Source organism: Ptiloglossa arizonensis, chromosome 5 (genome assembly GCF_051014685.1).
Source record: "Ptiloglossa arizonensis isolate GNS036 chromosome 5, iyPtiAriz1_principal, whole genome shotgun sequence".
Lineage (NCBI taxonomy): Eukaryota > Metazoa > Arthropoda > Insecta > Hymenoptera > Colletidae > Ptiloglossa > Ptiloglossa arizonensis.
Window position 1 is genome coordinate 14,878,825 of NC_135052.1, and position 22,568 is coordinate 14,901,392.

At 40.8% G+C, this 22,568-nt stretch overlaps 1 protein-coding gene and 1 long non-coding RNA gene across 5 annotated transcripts; one reads left to right on the plus strand and one right to left on the minus strand.

Annotated features, from left to right (window-relative positions):
- Nucleotides 1-309: 309 nt before the first annotated feature.
- On the minus strand, nucleotides 310-15,216 carry LOC143146815 (uncharacterized). 4 transcript variants are annotated; one of them, XM_076311481.1, is made up of 10 exons: nucleotides 14,983-15,216; nucleotides 11,927-12,196; nucleotides 7,373-7,580; nucleotides 6,914-7,083; nucleotides 5,983-6,178; nucleotides 4,837-4,991; nucleotides 4,578-4,761; nucleotides 3,295-3,623; nucleotides 1,936-2,131; nucleotides 310-1,616 (listed from the first exon to the last, which is right to left on the minus strand). In XM_076311481.1, exons 2-10 carry the CDS (start codon nucleotides 12,164-12,166, stop codon nucleotides 1,534-1,536), a joined length of 1,761 nt encoding a protein of 586 aa, XP_076167596.1. In that variant the 5' UTR covers nucleotides 12,167-12,196; nucleotides 14,983-15,216; the 3' UTR covers nucleotides 310-1,533. The 4 variants fall into 4 exon arrangements, with proteins under 4 accessions (XP_076167596.1, XP_076167599.1, XP_076167597.1 ...); XM_076311484.1 differs by lacking the exon at nucleotides 14,983-15,216 and adding an exon at nucleotides 14,285-14,900; XM_076311482.1 differs by lacking the exon at nucleotides 14,983-15,216 and adding an exon at nucleotides 13,574-14,235.
- On the plus strand, nucleotides 14,246-22,531 carry LOC143146818 (uncharacterized). The gene is made up of 2 exons (XR_012992085.1): nucleotides 14,246-16,158; nucleotides 22,439-22,531. It is a non-coding gene; the product is annotated as an uncharacterized LOC143146818 (long non-coding RNA).
- Nucleotides 22,532-22,568: the final 37 nt, after the last annotated feature.

Genomic DNA, 22,568 nt, shown 5'->3' on the forward strand with positions numbered 1-22,568 from the left:
CCCACGAATACAATGCAACCCCTCTCGTTGTAAAGTTGTCTCTGAGGTCATTTGACAAATACCAGAGACAAATTTCTTTGTAATTTTAAGGTTGCCCTTCAAGATTCATCGATACATCCTTGTTACGATAGTACGAAAGTACGTAAGAAAAAGTTTCAAGACACGTGGTCTCTTGTTACGAGAAAGGCAGAAACTAAATAAACTATGGTCGTCGTAGTACCATCCAAGGACGATCGTTGTTCCGTTATTCAAACACGAAAGTTTCCACCTTCTTCGGCGCGGTATGCGAAAACATTAATGCGCGATGTATGTAACTGTTATTAAAAATTTTATTGCCTCAAACACCCGGTACTTTACAGTACATGTAGCCTATAAAAATAGTATAACGTTGATACACCCAGTACGTTCCAGTACGTAACGACTGCATCTTACGAACTAATTGCATTGTCAGAGATAGCATCAGTAAACATAAAAAATAACGTAACAAATAATATTCGAAAATATACCGTCGACTTCCAACCTGTCCGTAAACTTCGGATGTTGTCACTAGGGTGATCCTTGTTTTTCAACTTTCGATTTTTTCGTCCTATTCTCCTAAATTGTTACGCTAGGTGAGCAAATAATGTACGCAAAATTTTAAAGCAGCTAGAGTCCGTACCTTTTGCCGTGACATAACGTCAAAAAATATGGAACGATTGCAATGTGCCTGTATCATTTTAGAACAAATGCTCGAGCTTAATTGGTACACATTCCGCACGTGTAGAGATTAGTTTCAATCTTATTAAAAAATAATTATAGTAGCCTATTAATTCTAAGACTAAGAAAAAATGTACATAAAACAAATATATAATATTTGAATTTATAATAAGTTGCTTTTCCCTTAATTTTCTACACACCAAACAGTTAACTTTAAACGATATCGATAATCATAATTCCAATTATTGATTACTCGCATAATCGAAGAACTTTGTAGAAAAGAATGTAAGCGCCAAAATTGAAATCGTTACAATTTTGAAACTTTAACTCAAATGCGATCCGGATTCCTATCCGTGTGCGATCGTTTTAAAATTTTCCACGTATCGTTCTCTCGATTAGTGTAACAATTTCGGACGGTAGCGCGAAGAAAATTGAAAAAAAAATTCACTTCCATAATCAAGGACCACCCTAGCGACCAGACATGGTATATTTGTAAATAAATCTTGCGGATCGCATTTCTGTTCCCGTGCATCAGGTTCAAATGAGTTGCGAAAGTCTCCTTGAACGCGAACAATTTCCACAACAGACGATAACAACGAGAACAAACGTTCATAGAAATGCTCGCACGTCGGTCGTTTACCAATTAAACATTTAAGCGCTTCTTTTTCATCAGTATCTGGACTAACAGTCGCGCGGGTCTTATTACGCCGATCGATTATCAAACTATCGCACTTAATGGACATTCTCCATTGGATAGCCAATGCCCGTAACGGGCGAACTGTTAATCAAGATTCTCGCGTTAGATTCCCTATTCTGTGAACATCGACTGGACATTCACTATTTATAAGTGTTTTTCAACTGCAATCGTTGGATCTTCCCACTGGCGGTCTTCGGTATGTCATCCACGAATATAACACCACCTGGAATCATAAAATCGATCAATGACGAGTCTCTATCGAGATCGCGATTAATCTTCGAACGTTCTTCCATTCGGAAAAGTCTCTAGGACAAAAATGTTCGAACGTATGAAAGTCGGGTTTTTAACTCGATAACGCGACGAAACGACCAAGGAAATACTCGAGCAGTCGGTTCCGTCTATTTTAATAGCTTCAATTGTAAAAAATACGATTCGAGGACGCGATAAGTCGAGAAAAAAAAAGCACCACGTGTCTTTCGGTCAAGATCACGTTACGGAAAGACACACTAGGGTTTAAAGTCGAGCGTAATCGTTATTCGAACCTTGAAGCTCCTTGTAGTTCGACACTTTCCCTTTCACGAAATTCTTGACTTCCTCCGCGGTCAACTTCGAGCCTTTCTTCGGCAATATGAAAGCTTTCGGTACCTCGCCGCATCTCACGTCTGGAACACCAACCACGGCCGCTTCTTCCACGGCTGGGTGCATTCTCAAGAGCGCTTCCAACTCAGCTGGTGGTACCTGTTCGAATATTTCGTACCGCGTGTATTAAACATGGGTATGATAACGTTGGTCGGTGGATAACCGATGGAAAAGCACCTTCTACTGTGCTATCGCGTTATCGCGCAGATAATTACAACGACAAATAAATTACTTCCTTGTTCATTTTCCTTGAAGTTATTACCTACAGGAAAATGGCCTTCGATGTCTCTTTAAACACATAGAACGACGTGTTCGTGGATTTCGTAGAGATTTCTTTCGCGTTAACGATCGCTCGTAATTTTGGAATTTGTTCGACCGATTTCGTTAACGAACACGAAAACACCGATCGCGCATTCTCAATTTTACGACTTCGTGTCGCATAAACTAATAATAGCGTCGCAATAATGACAACGCATTTTACGAGCGTAAAAAACAAATTTCTTTATCGTACTCTAATCGCGTCGTGTAATGTTATCACGTATTAACTTTCACGTATAAATAATGCGATAATACTTCATTAACCCGGTCACGTCACCTTTCTTAGCATTTCTAACGAGAATATGTAAACAGCTTTTTACTCTAAACGGTTTTATCGTTATTAGAGCGGATCAATTATCATGCAATTGAAAAACAAAGTACAAAAAGCTACTTTATATAATCACTCGATAGTCTCATTTGTCGGAAACTCGTGAAACTGCACAATCGGTAGATTGTAAGTTGAAAATTCTCCGTGTATCATTTTCAACGATTCAATTTTTCAAATTTCGGATAAATGCCCACCGCGGACCGAAAATAGAGCGTACATGAGTAACCTTCCGGTTTGACCATCATTTATCAGACATTTGTCAAAAAATGTTTTTTTTTTTCGCAAAAATCAAGGTGTCTTTGACACCACCGCATAGTTTTGACTTCATAGGATTATAGCCAACGTCGAAACGAATTTTCGACAACGTCGACAATCGATCGAGGATCGACCCTTCACCCGTGATATATTCCAATGCATACGAAGGAACGAACTACGATATTTTCTATATCTTGGATAGTTCGCGACAATGGTATCGATAATAGTGTAACATTTACTCGCGGCCAAAGGAATTAAACGAACTCTAGATGAGAAAATCCGAATTCAACAGGTTCTGCAATTCAATCGAACGATGAAGCGACCAACGCATCGAATAACTCCGATACAGAGAATAGCTCACCTGGAATCCCTTCACTTTGATCAACTCTTTCAATCTGTCCGTGACGAAGAAATCGAATTCCTCGTCGTAATAAGCAATGTCCCCGGTTTTCAGCCAGCCACCCTCTACTATCACCTCCTTGGTGGCGCTCTCGTTGTTTAAGTACCCTTTCATCACGTGAGGCCCTCTGACCCAGATTTCGCCGGTCTGACCCGGTTTGGAAGCAATTTCGTTGGTAATCGGATCGACCAATCGTACGTCGCAACCGATCAAGTTCTTCCCGACGCTTCCTGGTTTTTTCCCGGTAAACTCCAGGCAATTGGCCGGCGAGGTCTCCGTCAATCCGTAACCTGTAAAGCCAACGTACGAAAATGACACTCTGGAACACGACACGAGGTACGCGAGTCCGTGAAAATCGCGAAACCTACGATCGAGCGAACAGATTAAAGTCTCTGCAGACTAATGCCTGAACAGACGCGCTGGAGTAATTTTACCGTTAAATATAATAATTGTCACCGATGTCGATTCGAAAACGCTCGATGTCGACACAATGAATCCGGTAAGAAGGTTGCTTCGTTAATTTCGTACAAACGTTGAGCAACGTGCTGTACTATACAACCACCACCATATCGAACGATGCTTGTTGCGGGGTAGTTCGTTACGGTCGGATGTACTATTAAAATCTGTTCTTCTTTACGTATCGAAAATAGACTCACTTATCGGGAGATCGATTATACAGAAGAATTTCCGTAGAAAACTAAACCAATCGTCTCAGCCCCTTCGCGTGGTTACCGTTTTCTTTACACGCGTCTTTGCAACTACTGCTCGCAAACGCTCTACTTTCGCACCGTATATTCTTGCAATCATTCGTTCCCTTTCGTTCTAATCCTGAACCTTTCTCACCACGTGCATCTAGTCACGTTCGCGCAAAGTCCCTCGGTCTGGCGCCGTCTCGATCGCTCGTCTTCCCAAACACTCTACATTTTCTCCGGATCACATTTCCTTTCTTTCTCGCGCATTATCGGTTCTGCAAAGCCCGCAAAGGGTTGTTCGTGGCCACGGAAAACCCAGCGACAGATCGAGCAAGGTCTGGGTGAGGTCTGGGTCAAATCGGGGCTAAAATGTTTATTCTAACGCAGGTCCGTTCTCAGGCAGGACAAAAGACGTCTTGTTCTAGCCTGATTTCCAAGCAGGCACGTGTGAGAACGGATCATTCCGATGCTACGTTATTTTATATGTTTCTATTCGCGAAAATGACAATCTCGTCGTAGGTACGAGCGAAAGAAAAGAAAATTTCCGTTTACCGTGACAGAATTTCAGCCGATCGTTGTCTATGTGGAACCTCTCGTAGAATCTCTCGGCATCCCCTCGCGCGAGCGGCGCCGCTCCGATGATGATGTGATGCATTTTATCGAAATACTTTTTCTTCACGTACGGTGAGCTGTTCAAGAACAAAATCAGCGGTGGTACGATGGACAAACTCGTCACCTGTGAACAACGTTACATATAACGTGTCTTCGATGGTTCACAATCGAACGATCGACGACTCCGGCCGGAACTTACGTCGTATTTTTCTAGGATACTGATGAATTGTTCCGGTACGAATTTCGGAATGGTGATCAATTTCGTTCCGGTGGCGAGACGCGGCAATGCCACGCAATTCATTCCGAAAATGTGGAAGAACGGTAAAATTAAAGGCACCACCTCCTGGAAATCATCTGCAAAGAGAATCGATGCAATAATCTCCTCCTACCGGACTCGATATCGAGGAAATTACGAACCGTGTTCAAAAGTGTCCTATTTTTTGATACTCGTTGAAAGTAAAAACAATACTGAAGTTCTTTCCACGAAGAAAACAAACAACGTTAATTGTCGCAATACCGTAACAATTTTCTGTTAGTAAACAACGACGGGATTACGTTCCTGTCGTATGTACAGAGGACGTAACGACTGGAGAAAATAACGCGAAAATAAACGGGAAATTTTCCAAGTTGGTGAATTATAATAATAATAATGATAATCGCTTCTTTTGGCTTTACCGAAGGAAAGTAACAAAGTTACTTAGCTAACGTTAGTTAGCTAATGTTTAGATACCGATATGCGTCTACGAGCACCAAGGATTCGGAAACATTAATTATTTAATAGACACGCGATGGAAAAGTTTCGATAAACGTTTGGAAAAGTTGGAACGAGTGAAACTCGTTCGATCGATGTGTCTCGCGGCTTCGTCTTCGTTGCTTGATGATCCGTTTCCGAAGTTTTCGCTCGGGAAATCATTGGGAAAGTCGGTGAACAGTTTGGAAAAATTAGTGGAATTAATGAAATCGTTTCCATAGTGGAACAGCAACAGGAATTACGTCTGGTAAGGACAGGTGAGCTTGCACCGGTGGAAAATGGCTGCTTTTAACAATTACGAAAAAGGATACCAGTTGTTGCAATCGCGTGGAAACGGTGTAACGATATTTCCGTTTCGTTGAACATTTCGCTTTTCTGTAATTGTTAATTCGGAAACGGACGAAGTTATTCGAGACAGACGATGATAAAATTAAGCGAACTGTACCCGATTGCGACATATCGGGGGTATTTGTTGCAATTTTTCTCGAGAAATGGAATGCACAGACGCGACGATTCTTATTGTCCAACGAATACCAAAAATGATTACTTTTGAACAGGTGCTGTCTTTTAATAGTAAGAGAAACGTTTTCTCACCTGACGGGTATTGGAACATTGAATTATTCGTAGTTGTTTGGTACATGTCTATGTTCGAGATTAAATTCGTATGGGACAACATGACACCCTTTGGTAAACCGGTCGTTCCGCTCGAATACGGCAGGACCGCTAAATCGTCGGTAGAGGTTTGAGTGTACTTTATCGGCGGTAACGTTTTGCCTCGGGTGATGAGATCCTGGAACGATTACAATGGTCTTAATCGCGCTTCGATCTTTTAGTTCGGAAACTCGAACCCGGGAGTCTCGTTTACTACACCCTTTAACTGCCGTTTAACCCTAGAAAGACTAAATGCCTGTTACTTTGTTCGTAACGGCTCATCCGGACTGGAACGCTGAACAATTAACAGGCAAAGGATCGTTTTACAAGAATCGTCCAACGAATTGGTTAAACACAGTGTAAACTATAAAAGAAATGTAAAAGGAGAGAAACTGGTGAAAGAAAGTAACGAGAAACAACGAAACTAATTGAGAAACAAAGGTGCTACGAACGTTGAACAGAATTTAATTCATATAAGTGCACGTTATCGTTAGATAAGCAAAGTGTACTAAAAATATCGGAATATTTATTTACGCTCGCATTATTTCTTTCCCAACGCACGGAATTATGATCGCTCGTAAATTATTTGTCTTTCGAGAGCATTTTTTTTTTTAGAGCCCTCCTCGACGTTTAACGATGACTCGATCGTTCCGAGGTAAATGTTCCAAATAACGATCGCTCGTGCTACGTGATCCTAAATTCGGTGTCTTGCCACTCGCGGGCGGATAATTGAAAAATCAAAGTGACGGTGAATCTGAGTGGTAATTTTTGAACGTAACGCGATACCTATGGGAAAATTTGTCAAAGAACCGGTGCACAATTTTGTACAGGGTTCGTGGAGCTCGTCGACGTACTGATCAATTTTAGTTCGCACCTTAAACGGCACGGTGCCCTCGGGAATTGGTCCCATACCATCCTCGATAACTATGACCGGTGCTCCGGGTGCGAGATTGCCTCTCGCAGCTTCGAGCGCGTTCCGCGCGATCTCTGTCACTGTAATAATCGCCTTTGCCCTGGAAGACTTCAGTTGCTTTCTGATTTCGTCTGTTAAAAACAGTCCGCACGGTCATTTCAAGCTGTTAGAATAATTATAAAGATTTCTAGCGAGCCGTAGACGCAATTGGACCGAACGTAGACCAGACACGCAAACGACACTGTGTTACACGAGTATATTTGTTCCGTCGGTACGAGTACGTACCGATAATTTATTACAGCTACCAGTGTCGTCGATAGTTTAACAACTCTTGGTTATTCGGTAGCAAAAGAAAAAAGAAAATAGCAATAAAGTAGGCTGTTTACGAATTAATTCGAACGCGTTGCAAGGTCAACTCACCGGGCGTGTAATACGGGTTGACAGTGGTAACGACCAGATCGGCCTCCAAGATGCCAAGAAAGGAGAGAATAGTTTCGGGATAATTTGGCGCGATCAGAGCCACCACGTCGCCCTTTCTCAGGCCCTTGTTCAGTAAACTTCTCGCGACATAATTAGCAGCGTCCCTCGCCTCGCTGAACGTGTACGTTCTTCCGGTCACCGAACATACCTGAAAATGCATCATCGATTGCATTAGAATAATAATACTCGCAACTCCTATCCGTGACGATTAAGAAGAACTTTAAGCGTTGTATAACACGCAATAATAGCTACTAACGATTCTAAATGTTTCGCGTCGCTAATGAACTCGTGACGATTAAAATAATTAGCGGTTGTCCAACGAAATAAACTCTTCGATGTATTCGTGCCGAGCAAGATGAACGGCTTTGTAAAAATTATACGGCATTAATTATACGGTGTTCTTTCCATTGAGAATTCATTCGTACACATTGAACAAATTAAACTTTCGGTAAAAATTCTATGATATTAATTACACCGCGTTTTCTTCACTGAGTGCACCACTCTTGGGGGTCACTCATCCCGCGCGAATTCATTTTTCAGTAAAAGTCTTATAGAGTTAAATAAACTGCAGTCCCTCCACGGTGAACCACACTCCAACGAGAGTGCTACCTACACCGTAGACCCACGAGAAGTTGCCCCTGTTTCTACAAGCTGAAATTACACAAGGGAAATGGAAATCGTTCACTCGCGAGGTGACAGATACATTGACACTATTGGCTAAATTTGGCAGACGTGGAAGTCCATCGCGTAACGAGGAACGCGAACGAAACAAAACGCGACACGAAGTGAGATGCAACGAGTTCGCGGAACGCATCACGGATGCATTTTGCATCTCGCTTTGTCGCGTTCGGTTTCGTTCGCGAAACTTCCATAGTCTTTGGTCGTTGTATCAGGACCACTACCGAATGTCGATGAACGGTCAAATTCAAAGTTCCATAACTTTGTTAATATTGATCGTTCGGTCCTGATGCGGTAGTTCTAATTCGATATCCAGGGACTGTTTAATTTAGCCAATAGTGATAATGTGTTTGAGTGGAGTGATACGAGTGGACGATTCCTGTACCGTTTCAACTTGTAGGAACAGTGCCAACTTCTCGTGCACCTACGATATATAGCTACGATATGTGCTACAGAGTGTTGAACAAAGATTGGACCAGATTTCAAACAGACGTAATATTCGTTAAAAGGAAGAAAAAGTAACAGCTTGAACGCATCGATTGCCAAGTTTACTTCGCGAAACTTTCCCTGAGCATCGATTCAGGTTTCGTTTCATAATTTATACCTTTAACCGGAATATCTTCATTTGGATCGATTCGATCGAACGATTCAATGGAAGGCTACTTTTCAAATTATTTAAAAGCGAAGTTGGAGATTTGGAGCGTTAACAGTTATTAAGTGTTAACTTTATATGGACGCTCGCTGTCTTCTTTTATTTATAAACTGACCCTCCTTATCCGGTGTCGGAGTCATTGACTATTTCTTTGATGGAAACCGCAACACAGATATGCATAAACACGGTGTACTCGATGCGATGGCAATTGTTATTGAATTTCTTGAACCGTTTAGTTTCTCGCGAGTTCTTGGCGAAGAAAAAAGTGTACGATGTATTTTGTGTAAAAGCCTATTTTTACTGTTTCTGTTATTTCACTGTTATTATTATCTTTGTTTATTTATTATTTGTATGTTTTTCTTTATTTGTACCATGTCAAGTAACGAATAATCTCTACAAACTCAGTTTGTCATTGGATAATGATATTGCATCCAAAAATGATGCTGAACCAAAGGTGAAAGATTTTGAAACCAAAATTGATATGCTAGAAAACACGAACAATACAGTTTCAGAACATGAAACTGTATCTGGACAAGATGATGTTACTTGTCAACGATTTTGTACCGCAACAATGTCGCACGATCGTTTTACCGATATATTGAAGTATACGAGATTCGATGATCCTGTTACACGCAAAGACGGAAAATCAAGTAACAAATTGACACCACTTGGAGATGTCACAAGCATATTTACAAAATATTGTCAAGAATCTTACGACGTATCGGACATTGGGTGTTTCAACGAACAGCTTATCACGTTTCGCGTGCCATTCATCCCTCAAAGTGCATACGGCTAATAAACCTGGTAAGTATGAAACCAAGATTTGGATATTTTGTGCTTCGAAGACGTACTATTACTGTAACACGGAGGTATATTTAGGAAAATGCAGCAACGCGCCAGAGAAGCAGCGAAATCAACGCGTCGCGAAAGAATTAGTACATTTTTCGAACGACCTGGAAAAATTCTAGTCGATGCGTAACGTCGTATCATTTGAACACGATATACGCTTCACGGTATTGGCAACCTACGAAATATCGCAGAATCCTTTGTTCCAAATGTATGGTCTAATACCCAGCTGTCGCAATTGAACAAATTTATAATGCAAACGAGAGTAGTTCCAACCTTGATGTACATTCTGGGCGATCATTACTGAAATAAAGAGCAAAAACGCTAGAAACGACTTCAACTAATGTACGTGCGTAGTTGATAGATATTGTGCTCCGCGTAATTAATTATATTTAACGCGTTTTACCTTGAACGTAACTGTACGTATCAATTTCGCGGAAATAATTGAAAGCTGTCTAGAATTTAATTAAACGATAATTTAAATATCTTTCTATGAATTCGTGTTACTAATTAAAGCAGCTAAAATGAATTTCAAAATTCGATAGTAAAAGTTTAATTTTATAAGAAAGAAAATATACGAAAAGAAATTACGAATAAGTACATTTTCAGAAATATACAAAGTACGAAAACTCGACCGGGAAGTGTTGTAACTCGAGAAACATGAATTTTTCGATAATTATTCGTACGCAATTTTGTAGATGTAAAGGATTGTAACTTTTGTTTAAATACTCTTTCGATGTTTCTCATCGTTCTCCCTTAAACCGTATTATGGATACGATGGAAAATGGTTTTACGTTACGAATCAACTACTTCGTCTATAATTTTCCGAGCTAACCGGTTCCCGATGTTTCTCCGTAACATCGTTAAACGTTAATAAACGTTTTCCTTCTACGACGTTCAACGTCTGATCGTCGCGTCGATCGAGTAACAATTATTGCGCAAGTGGAAATTTTTTGATACCGAAAACGTCAAATGCTACCGAACGTTTTATTTCCTCGACGTTTGATCCAACAACGATGATCATCTTCGGGATAAATACGTGCTAGCGTTACGTCATCGCCAAAGTGGAACGCTTCGATATACGATTAAGTTGCTGCACAAGATCTGTCTGTGAATTCCATGTCTACGCGAGATAAGGATTTGATTATTTTCAAGAAACTCGCAATACGTCTACAAAATACAATGGAGGGTAGAATGAAACTATGGTCGAAACGTATTTAACCGATCTTTCGAGGTCATCGCGAGATTACTCTCACCGCAACGTTCGACAACTCCCACCAACTCGATCTCTGACGTCTTCGCGCAAATCTGCGAGCACGCGCTATCCGTATCTTGAATGCAAAGGCTCGCAGCCGTAGCGTAAGAGCGAAGATAAATTCCGATATAAAGCTGGGGGAGTGACCTGAAACGACCATTCGCATTCGCGCTTACAAAATCTGAAACTAAATCCGTAACGAAGAAACAAATCCATAATGCGCGCGCGACCTTTTAGGTACGGAACTGCGCATTTGCTGATTGCTACGCGGAACACCCTGTACAGTTTCGTTCCAACCACTAGGTGTCTACGAAAAACGAATACTTTCTGAATACTCGCGGGCAAACTTTCATGGCAACGTTACACCGATACTAAAAGAAAAGGAACCGTAAAAAAATATTAAAAAAAAAAATGAAACGATAAAATAGTATTAATCGCAAACGTTTTATACAATACACTTTTAAGTCTTACGTAGCAATGTATCCGAATAAGGCAGTATTTTATTCCCAATTATTTTGGTCCAGATTAGGTCTGGGTTACTAATTGTAAAGACGTTACAGGTAACAGTGATTCTCAACGTCCACGGTAAAAATCATATATATAATCGATAACCTCTTCCTTGTTCTGTGCACAGAACAAACGAATGCGTAGAACATAGAACTAAGATCACTCGTACACAGTGAAATCCTACACAACTGCGAGCATCGCAACAAGCTGGATCGAAGTGTTGGGTGATCTTCAGTTTAGGGACATCGAAGACCTCTATTCGTATCTCTATTCTCGCTAGAGTGGTTAACGGCCCCTATTACCGACAGAGGGTTAAATACAATAATATTTGATCCCTGATTATTTCGGTCCGAGTTGAGTCCGAATCGTGTAATATGTATTAAATACGATAGCACATTATCCCCGATTACAATTGCTTGGGTTACGTCTGGGTTAGATAATACGTTTCGACACGATAGCATTTCGGACGGTGCATTACCCTCGCGGAGAACAGTGTTCGTGAAACAACGTGCGCTAAGCGTTGCAAAAAGAAGAAACTACTCTTATCGATACGTACCAGCGCCGGTCTGTTGCCATAGGATTTAACGTGTTGCCAGACGTAATCGTGAATGAACGTCCTCGAAGGCGTGAACTCGGACGGCGAAGGGAAAAATTTGTTTCCATTTTCGTCCTCGATGATCTTGTATTGGAGTTGACTGGACGTGAATCTCACGGACTGGTTGAAAACTTTAGCCCCGCACTCCGGGACCTGACCGAGCCTACGCGCGTAACGTAGGATCTGCCTAACGGTCGTCATTGTTCGATTTTACTTTACGACAATTACCCGCTGGAAAGAACAAGGCAAACCGTGGAATTAGCTCGCGCGAAAGTCACTTTCTAACGGGCAGACACGAGACGCGGGATACTCGATAAAATGTAAACCAGACAGTCGGCCAGCCAACCAGTTACAAGGGAAAGGGAAAAACGTTTTCCGATCACGGCACGTGTGTAAAATGAACAAATATACGCGCACCCGCGCACGTAGATACAAGGTGTCCCGTGTAATTAACCATCAACGCGACCATCTCCGTTTCTTTCGGTTGAATCCTTTTTTTCTCATTCTTTGCTGAACACGTGCTTATCGTTTCTTTTCTACCGGCACTACTCAATCACACGTGTGTTACGCGACCACGCTCTGCAACCACCCAACGTTGGCGATCCACCCGGCAAAAAAAAATCACACGCATCTCTACATTTTCCTAGACACGCGAAAATGTCCGAGGATGAAATAGTCTCGCTCTCAGGAAAAATGATGTTAACCTTTCGTTACCGAAAATCGATCCGTAGCAAAAGAATACATCGTGTACGTACCTCGCGTGTAATTCAACGTCAACTTTCTCGGAAACGTAGCCAGCTAGGTAAACAAGTTTGTAGCACTTGTGATTAAATACTTGCCGCGTTATAGTTATCGATAAGTTCTGCTCCGTAATAGTGAAAACGATTAGCGAGGAACGTTGCGAATAGAACAATTAATCGTGTCTGAATATCGTGTAAATTATTTTTCTATTCAAATTCAAACCCGCGAGACAATTTTTAACGCAAAACATTCTCACGAAAATTGTATACCACGCGATCCTCTAATTAGTTTTGCGTTGCAAATTCGTTGTTTTCGTCGTCAGACACCCTGTATACGCACCACGGTCCATAAGTCACGGGACACTTGCTCGTCCAGCTTTGAGAAATGCAAATCATAGATTTGGTTAACCGCAACGCTAAGAGAACCGAATCACCGCGGCACGCGGCACGATCTCGCATAATTCACGTAAGATGCACGCGCACGGCACGCGGTAGAGAAACGAATACAGAACGAGATGTTGCAACGCAGAGATACTCGATCCGATCAACGAACGAGGATTAACATAATTCGCGGGAAACACTCGCGTTGGGATAAATTTCTTTCTCGCGTAACGAAGAATTGCAAAAACCGAGTAAAAATTAAGAAACACGTTCGGAATAACAACGCGTCCGATCGATGACCGTGTCACCTTCGTAGAAAAAGATTGAACGTTCTGTCTGGAAAAAATTCTGGTAAAATGTGAATACCTAGTGAACATTATAATTATACTGAAATATTATTCGGTATGGAATCAACGAGCGGTATCTTTTTACATATTTCAACGTAAAGTGTGTATCGTTCACAATTGCAAATGTATATTTCACTTACGTTACGTTATCGGATAGAACATTTCTGCCTTTCTGCCCGAGAACGAACTACTTGCCGGTGATACGTGTTTGGAACGTGCTTGTCGAATTTTGCTCAAATCGCCAAGAAGATCGTTCTATTCTTATTGCACGCCAGTTCGTAATTTCGTAGTTAAAGTTATAACTTCCGTGCCAACAAACTCGTTGGAAAGTGTTTGAATACGTGCTCGTGTACGATCACGTTCGCTGTTTCTTACGGGATGACGAACGGTCGAAATTTTACGGTAACACCGACCGATTCTTATTTTGCATTTTCCAAGCGTTCGGTGATTTACGAACCGCGGTGTACGCGGAACCGCCGTGTCGTTCGTGTGAAATTTGAATGCGGACGACAAACGACGGAAATGTTCTTGCAATAATGCAATCGTTGTTGAACGCACTTCGCAGGTCTCTTTTGTGCGAACTTTAAATAGCTAGTCCCCACCGTGGCATCCGGTTCTTGACCCGGCACCCTCCCTTTGCGGCTCTCTCTCTCTCTCTCTCTCTCTCTCTCTCTCTCACAGACACACTCTTTCACTCTCTCTCTGTCTCTCTCTCTCTCTCCCCCGGCTTCAACGGAAAAAACAAATCGAATCGACCGACGTAGATCCAAACGCACGTAGATCGGACAGTCGATAGACAAACGGTTCAAAGTACGGCCGCGGTGCTCCGTTATCGACTTCGATGTACGTACCTCTCGCAATCGGTCGGAACGCTACGCGTCGAACGTAAACACACAACGATTCGCTGTTTGGACGAGGACAACGCAGATAAGAATTGAGGACGTTTTCCCGGTTCCGTCGACAACAACCGATACCGTGACACAGCATCTTCGAATATTAATGAACGAAGAAGGAAGGGGACAAAGATTACCGTCGCGACCACGCGAACCGGAAAATCTAACGCCAATCGATCTAACGACGATTCCACGTGAAAAACTCGCGACCACGACCGCGACATCTACCACGAGTCTAAACGGTGTCTCTTATCCGCGTTCGATGGTTACCGGGTTGAACGAACCGCGTGCTTAAATAACGTTCCGCGTTGATTCGCGTGCCTTCGAGTCGCAGTCACGACGATGCAACGCGAGCCGGATATGCGGAGGCCGCGATAGTAACACCGTGCGATACCCGTGACGTCCCTATCGCGGAGGAAAAAGGAGGATGGGCCTGGCTGCGCGCGTATTTCGCGCTCGTATTGAATCCGCGAGCCCCCTTTCGGTGAGAATCTGTTGCACTCCCGATCGCGGCTCGCGAGTCCCCGCGACGCTCACCGAACCCGCGCACAGCTTCGAAAGGGAAAGGTGAAAGTTTCGACTCCGTCCTCCCTACCCCACTGACCCATACGGGTCTCGTTTGCTCGTGAATTTCTCGATCGATCCGGGGGGCTTACCAACGGGTAACGCTCGTCACACCGGGGACCACGGGGTTCGTGAGCCACCGATAAACGTAACCGGCGCAAAACCTGATTCCCTCCGATCTCACTGCGAAGCTGCATAAGACGAGTCCCCGGACGGATGCGCTAAGTGGACTCGCTCGAAACTCGTCGTGCACTCTCCCGTAACGGCGATGCAACTAGGTACGTACGCGCGTGGCTCGCACGACTCTTTTCACTGACAGACTACGCGGATTCACTGGGAGAACGCTTAACTTCTACCCCCACCTCCTGGTCAACCAGCGCGCTTGTAAAAGAGGCGTGTACAAGGTTCTCGCGGAGAGAGGATTTTACATTCCCGAGGAGAGCTATTCGTGTACCCACCGTGCAAACCCCGCTAACAGGGTCCCCGTCGCGGATCGGGTCTTAGGAGACGATCAGTCCGCTCGCGACCCGACCGAGTAAACTCAACGTAGCGACCAAACGCTCGCGATCGGCCGACCGTATCGCTCCACCGAACCCACGAAAATATCGCGACCACGACTTTACGCGCGATTCACGCCAACAGCTGACCAACGTACGTGAATCGTTCCTACCTTACGGATCGCGAACGAGAGCTTTTTTTTTTATACCATTTTTCGTTTGTACTTGTCGGTGAAACATCTGGACGGATCGAACCTGTATTTTTTAAAAAATTCTTCGTTTTCAACGGTGCGATAGGGAAAAGCTTCACTTACGGAAACAGTCGACGATACGGGAACGAGTTTCGCGCGCCTCGAGATCGCGATGTTACCCGAATCGCGAATAATACTTTCTTTCCTCGTTATTTGTTTTTTTTTCCTTTTTGACGTTTGTTGGTAAAAATTTAATCACCGTGTCGATCGATTCGCACTAATTGCAAGACGAAACACCAGGAACGAAACGAAACTTCGATTAACGGTACGATAGAAAGAAGGAAGTCTCGTCTCTAGAAAAAAAAAAAAGGAACGTTCGGATGGAACTCTCTCTTACGCCTAATCGAAATTTAACCTTCTACCAACGATCACAAAGCCCAACGGTACCGACAGAGTGAACGATGAGTTGCAGAACAGCGGAGTGTGTACAATGTTTAAACGCTGGCTAATGGTAGTCGGACTTTCGATCGCCGTGGAGAATTATATTATTCTAAATGTTGAATCGAAAGGAAAGCATCGAGTACGCGAACTTTTTCACCCATTCTTGTCCATTTTTTAAAACGTGTTCCCTCGTTTGCGCAATTGTTACACATGTTTATAATTACGAACAAGTATTTCGGCCATGAAAAGGTCAATGGAAGCGGAACGTTAGCCTTCGACTCTCGTCGAGATAGGACCTGTTTGTGAGGCGTTCGTACAACGTGAATAAAAAAAACTTCTCCTCGGGCATCGTTTACCTTTTAAGAGTGTAACTTTTATACATATCTACTTATACATTTCGATGCGTAGGTACGGTTGAATGTTCGTTTCCAGAATCTAACGATACGCTACCCCGTTATTCACCAAACCCTCTTACGTTAGACGTATTGAACGAAACTAACGCATAATCCATTTGAGCTCGTCCGGTGTGCATCGATTGCAGTTTTACTTTGCTCGCTCGACCGAGTGATCCGATGGCATAGGAATGACTCTTCCGTGAAGAGAACGGTCGTCATCGCACAAACAACTGTGTCAAAACGTAACTTAACAATGAATACCGTTCGACCGATTACAAAATTGCAGATCGAAAGTATAAATCGAAAATTAAAAATGCAAATTGAAAGTGTTAGCAATAGCTGGTCCGAAAAATTAGAGAAAGAGAACGACGAACCGTCTGTCCGAAATTAATTATCTCTATTGAATAGAAATTAATATCGACAAAGGAGAATAATGAAAACTGACCAGACTGTAAATCGATTCGATCGAAATGACCAATATCCTACACTTTGGTATATTTTCGAAATGTTAAAGGTTCAAGGTTCAAATTATCTATTTTAGGATCATCCATTGCTTCTGTAGTTGAACGCTTTTCGATTATTGTTTCCACAGAAACATGGTTATGCGATGGTATTTTGAACTCTGAGATGAAATTAACCGATTACGGTATCTATAAATTCGATAGGAACAATACAAGTACTTTTGCGACGGATGGCGGTGTATTAGTGGCTATAGGTCATTCTTGAACCGTTGTCTTTCCATAACGGCCTTGTGTATTGAACTAGTTTTTGTGGAAGTACGCTGCAGTTTTAAAACTTTAATCGTCGGTATATTTATCTTCGGTAACTAACTCGAACCTATACACCGTGCACTGCAGAACCGTGGAAAAGATATTATTATCATTCTCACTTAACCCAGACCTTCTTTTAACCGGTATTTACAATTTTCCTAACGGTAATTATATTTTGTAACTTTACTCGCTCGACGAGAGAATCGAAGCAAGCTTTTCAACGATATATTTTTACTTAACAATGTTTATACTTGTAATAAATCTGCTCGGTTTTTCGAATCGATTTGTACAGAGGATGCAAACTGCTCTTATAATTTCAATAGAAATACTATTCAATGGAATTCGTAAGTAACAGAACGCAGAACCCGTAAAATGAGGTGTTACGATAAAAAAAGGGCACGAAGGACAATTTTCAATGCAAAAGAATATGCACGACTTAAAAAAATCATTTTATTAATACATCGATAATCGTCACTTGACCACTGCAAGAATGTATTCTTCTTGTACCGTTTTAAATATACCACACGTTTCGTTTAATATTTAAATGTCCCCGCTCCTAAATATTGGTCGATGAAAATTATATAAATATGTTATTTGGAATATATAGTATAGTAAATATTATTTATTTACTAGTGCGAGAGTTCGGCGAGTATTTATTCGGGCGATGAAAATCAATAAAAACAAATCAATCGCAAATAAATTGAAATGATTCATTTTTTAGGGAGACCCCAAAACACTTCCAAAATATTTGAAAAGCATTATTGCACGTTAGTTGTCAAAGTCCGCTTATTTCTATCGTTGAGAATAAAATGTCTGAATAACTATTGTATTTAACTTGGATTCTTCGTAGAAGAATTGATTATTATAGGATTGTATTAAAATTTATTTGAATATACAAGTGTGGAAAAATTGTTGGACCACGTCACAAATTGAAATTGTATACTTATAAGAATAAATCGCAACGCAAATATCGTTGCACGTGGGACAAAAATGAGACGTGTAAGATAAACGTTACGAAATTAAAAGACTGAAATACGTTTCGAAGAAAACAGTAATGCAGTTTGTGTATAACGTTACGATGTGTACGTAGACCGCCAGATATCTGTACACGATTGTTATATAAAATTATATATCTCGCGTGTCTGCTTTCGATGCACAACGAAATGTACAAAGTGTAATGGAAAGGCAACGATATGAAACATTTATCGATGTAATTCGACAGTTGCTAAAACAAGACGAAGAAACGATAGCGTACAATATACAAAATTTCTCTGATTTTGTTTCGATTCTGTTAATTGGTCTCGTCAATATAGCTATCTGCTCGAATTAACAATAATTTATTTCAAAGAACAACATTGAAAAAAATTGGGGCCAAACTTCAAGGCAATACGTCGAACGAAGACGAAACTTCTGATAGACGTGCATCTAAATAATAAACATTTCTGTTTATCTTTCGAGTTTAAAAAATTGAATAAAAGGATAGAACAAGATAGGCGGCGGAACACCATCAAAACAAACAGACGGGTAAAGTTTTTTCACGAGTCCATTTCATTAATAAAAGATGTGCAATTTTTTATTTTGCTATATTTCAATCTCTGTCAGTGAAGGATGCAAAAAGATTTACCGTCTGGATACACGTTATACTGTTGATACATAGATTGCATTTCAATTACCATTTTAAGACACGTAGTAACAAATTATGTTTTAAGTACGTACAAATAAATACGTAGGAAACAAAAAAGATCGATTTGCCGATAAACAGAATACATATATTTCCTTTAGAAAGAAACATCAATGACAATAAAACTTGGAAATGGAAATGACCTCAGAGACAATTTATCTCCATACCGATCACGTTCGCCTCTGCGAACAGTTTTTATCCTGAATAGTTTACTCGTGCAAAAATTCTGCATTCTTTGTAGCAATAGAACTTTTTTACACGCATATATAATACTTTTTTCTTTAAAAATGTTACTCTTATACTTAGTACTCGTTTTGAAGAGTAAGATAAAGAATATTCATTATGTATACGATTGATAATATGTCAATAAACGGAAAACCGATAATTTCAACAATAGCTGTGAATTTTATGTACAATTAGAAATAAAAGAAAATAAATACGTTGAAATTATTGTTTCGCTCTAAATGTGCTCGGTATTTTATTTTTGATAAAATCGACTAACAAAATGATATGTACCTGCAGTATATACGACATTTTCCGTCCAGAATGACTTGCCAAACACGTGAGCAAAGTTTATCTAAACAAATATATCTCAGGTGCGATATACGATAAAAATTGCATATCGTAAATTATCTTCAGAAAAACAAGATAAACTTATAGATTGTTTTCTTTTTTTTAAGAGGAAATACAATATATCGAGATTACTCATTTTGCCCGATCAATCTTGCGATAATCGAGTATCTCTAATTATTTTTACTTCAATACTGTTTTGTAAATAAGTGACATCAGCTTATCGTTATTAAGCAACAGTTTATATCGATTAAATTTTTCACTTCTTCGAGCAATTCACAGACGAAAATTGTTAAAAATTATAATTCTCGTCTCAGATTGGTACATAAGTAATATCCAATGAAAATCGAAAGATAAAATATTTGCACACGTACGAAAGAACTTCGAATATTTTATACCACGAAAAGTGCTCCAAACTTTAGAGCAACGATGCACCGAAGATAAACAAAATGTCAATTTGAATCAAACTTTCGAACAGCGAAAGAAACGTGTACAACTTTTTACTCGTTGAATAAAAAATTAGACTTTGAATCGCGGATTGAAACATTTCACAACGAACGAATTTCAATTCGAATAAATCGCGTTATCGATCGGTTTTTTTTTTATTCGAAAAATATTTCCCTCGTTCCCATAGTGCACACCGAAAAGCGACCAAAAGATTCGATCGTTCCCATTGCAACAGCCCACTCTGAACAATTCTGTGTCGAAGCGAGCGCAATGTCCCTCGTTCGTTGAACATTCTTTTTTTTTTTTTTTTTTCAAAAACAATAACACGAGTATTGGTCAATTTCTCGAGCAGTTTTTTCGTTTCTTTCACTCGGTAAACCTGACATCGCGGTTCGAAACAAGGTCGTATGAGTTACGTGTACGCTCGCGAGTGCAGGTTATGTAATTGAAGCGCGCAGTTAACGTTGCTCGGATTACATAATCGATTGTTTGCACGAACACGAGCGAAAAGCAGAAAACGTTTGCGAAAATTTCGTCGACGTTGACGAAGCAAAGATGGCCCGTTGCTCCCCACGATGATTTCGTCGTAGACGCGGTCACTCGACGAAATACCACCCCAATCGTGTCCTCTTACGTCGAAATTTCCATCGCGGGGGAAAACAGTCGCCGTTATCGCGCGTGAAAACGAAACCACCCGCATCCGTGGTGGTCGTTGATCGATCGTCGTCCATGTTAATTCGTTTTACGAGATTTCGCGAAAGTGGTGGTCGATTTCCACCGTGGTAACGCGAGTCGAGAAAAATCATGATTTTTTCGCGTCCCCGGAGCGCCGTACCGCATTTAACTCCGACGATTGCGCCCGGCACGTTGCCGAGGCGTCGATGCGTCGGCGCGCCGTCATCGACGCCGACTCCGACGTCCTCTGACGCGGCCAGGACCGTACGAATAAACGACGAACTAACGTTTAAACGCGTCCCACGAAACAATAATCGCGCTCCCTGCATCTTGATCAAACACGCTCGATCGTTCGTCAGAGATTAACGTTTCGATTCAAATTGAACAACGCTTTGAAAATGTAATTATTAGAACCTCGTACAGTCACGATCGATTTCTCTCTCGACCGTCGAGTGTCTATTAGAAATGTCTTTGATCATTTTTCTTGCGTTTGTCATCAGCGACGACGATCGTTAAAAATCAATTTGAATAGTTTGAAAACCAATTTTCGAGGATGACGGATATGATTGATGTTTCTTGAATTCAACACTCGTAATTTATGAATATTGAGAGCACGCGTTCGTAAATAAGAAATTGCGATACCGGAACGAAGTCGAACGAAATCGAGCGGTAAGGGAATTTTATATTATTTATCAATTTTATTTCTCGCATCTTTAATGTCGGCGTTGATATTACAACGTGTAGTCGTATTTTCTTAATATTCGTTGGCGAGATTGGATTGAAAAACTTCCAATTGATAAAATGTCGAGCTATAATATTTTAACAAATATTCAATATCGAAATGATTTCACAAATCGAGTGTCACGAATATCGAATAATATTTATTTACTTATTTATATCGATAATTAGAAAAAATTGTTATTACCCTCGAACGATTGCGCGAAATTGAAGAAAAAATTATTTTTATAATCATTACTAAAATAAACTGTACGATTAATCGAATCGTGTGACTCGTAATTAGCTTTGCGAGTTAGGCAAAGGAAGATGATAGCCACGTGAAAATTAACGAAGCTAGGATGAATATCCGTCGATGAATCATTTTACAAAGAAAGATTGAATCTATTCTATCGGAAAGAAAAATAATCGTGTCAATTATTCGTAACGTGTATCGCGTAAAAATTATTGCTCGATCGTTTCTTACACGTTCCTTATTCAATATCGGATTTTATTAGAAAGCTGTCGTCATAAATTTTGTAGCCTAATTGCCTATAAATTATTCCGAATCGTACATACGACGTAACGTAATTCCGATCTTATCTTTCATAGATTCGATACGCGAAAACTGGAAGCTCGTGAAAAGTTGATCGATGACATATTTTTTATAAACGACATTACGACGAAATAAATTCTTCTACTATCCTTGAGATAACGAAATGTAACCTTCTCTACTATCGAAATGTGTTCGATTTCTAACTTTGATTTTTCACGTTTTTTTCTGCTCTTTCTTAAAATCTCGATCCTCGCGCCCACTCGCAATTTACGAAAACAAAAATATACCTAGATTATTTCTTTAAACTATCAACTCTCGTCTTTGGATAGAAAAAAAAAAAACATTTTATATATTTTCAAAATTTTCTTTATTACTTCGATCTTTTGAGACTAAACTTTTTCAAATCTAGAGATCAATTATTACTCCAGAAGGGGGCACAAATTAAAACCCGGAACTTTTGCATCGTATAAATTATACTTTCGTAGACTGTATCAAGATACCATAATACAATTATATCATCGTGATCGATATTCCCGTGGATTTGACTGTACGATCAAATAAATTTCCAAATGGAAAGGAATATCGAAAGTTCTTACGATTGCGAATTGCAGAAGCGAGGTTCGTTCGTGAAATTTTTTCGTGGAAAAAAATTGGAAACGCGATCCGGCGCCCCGCGACGATTCATCCCTGCGCGTGAGGACTGACGGCGACGCCATGTCGACGTTCACCCCTATAGTTCGT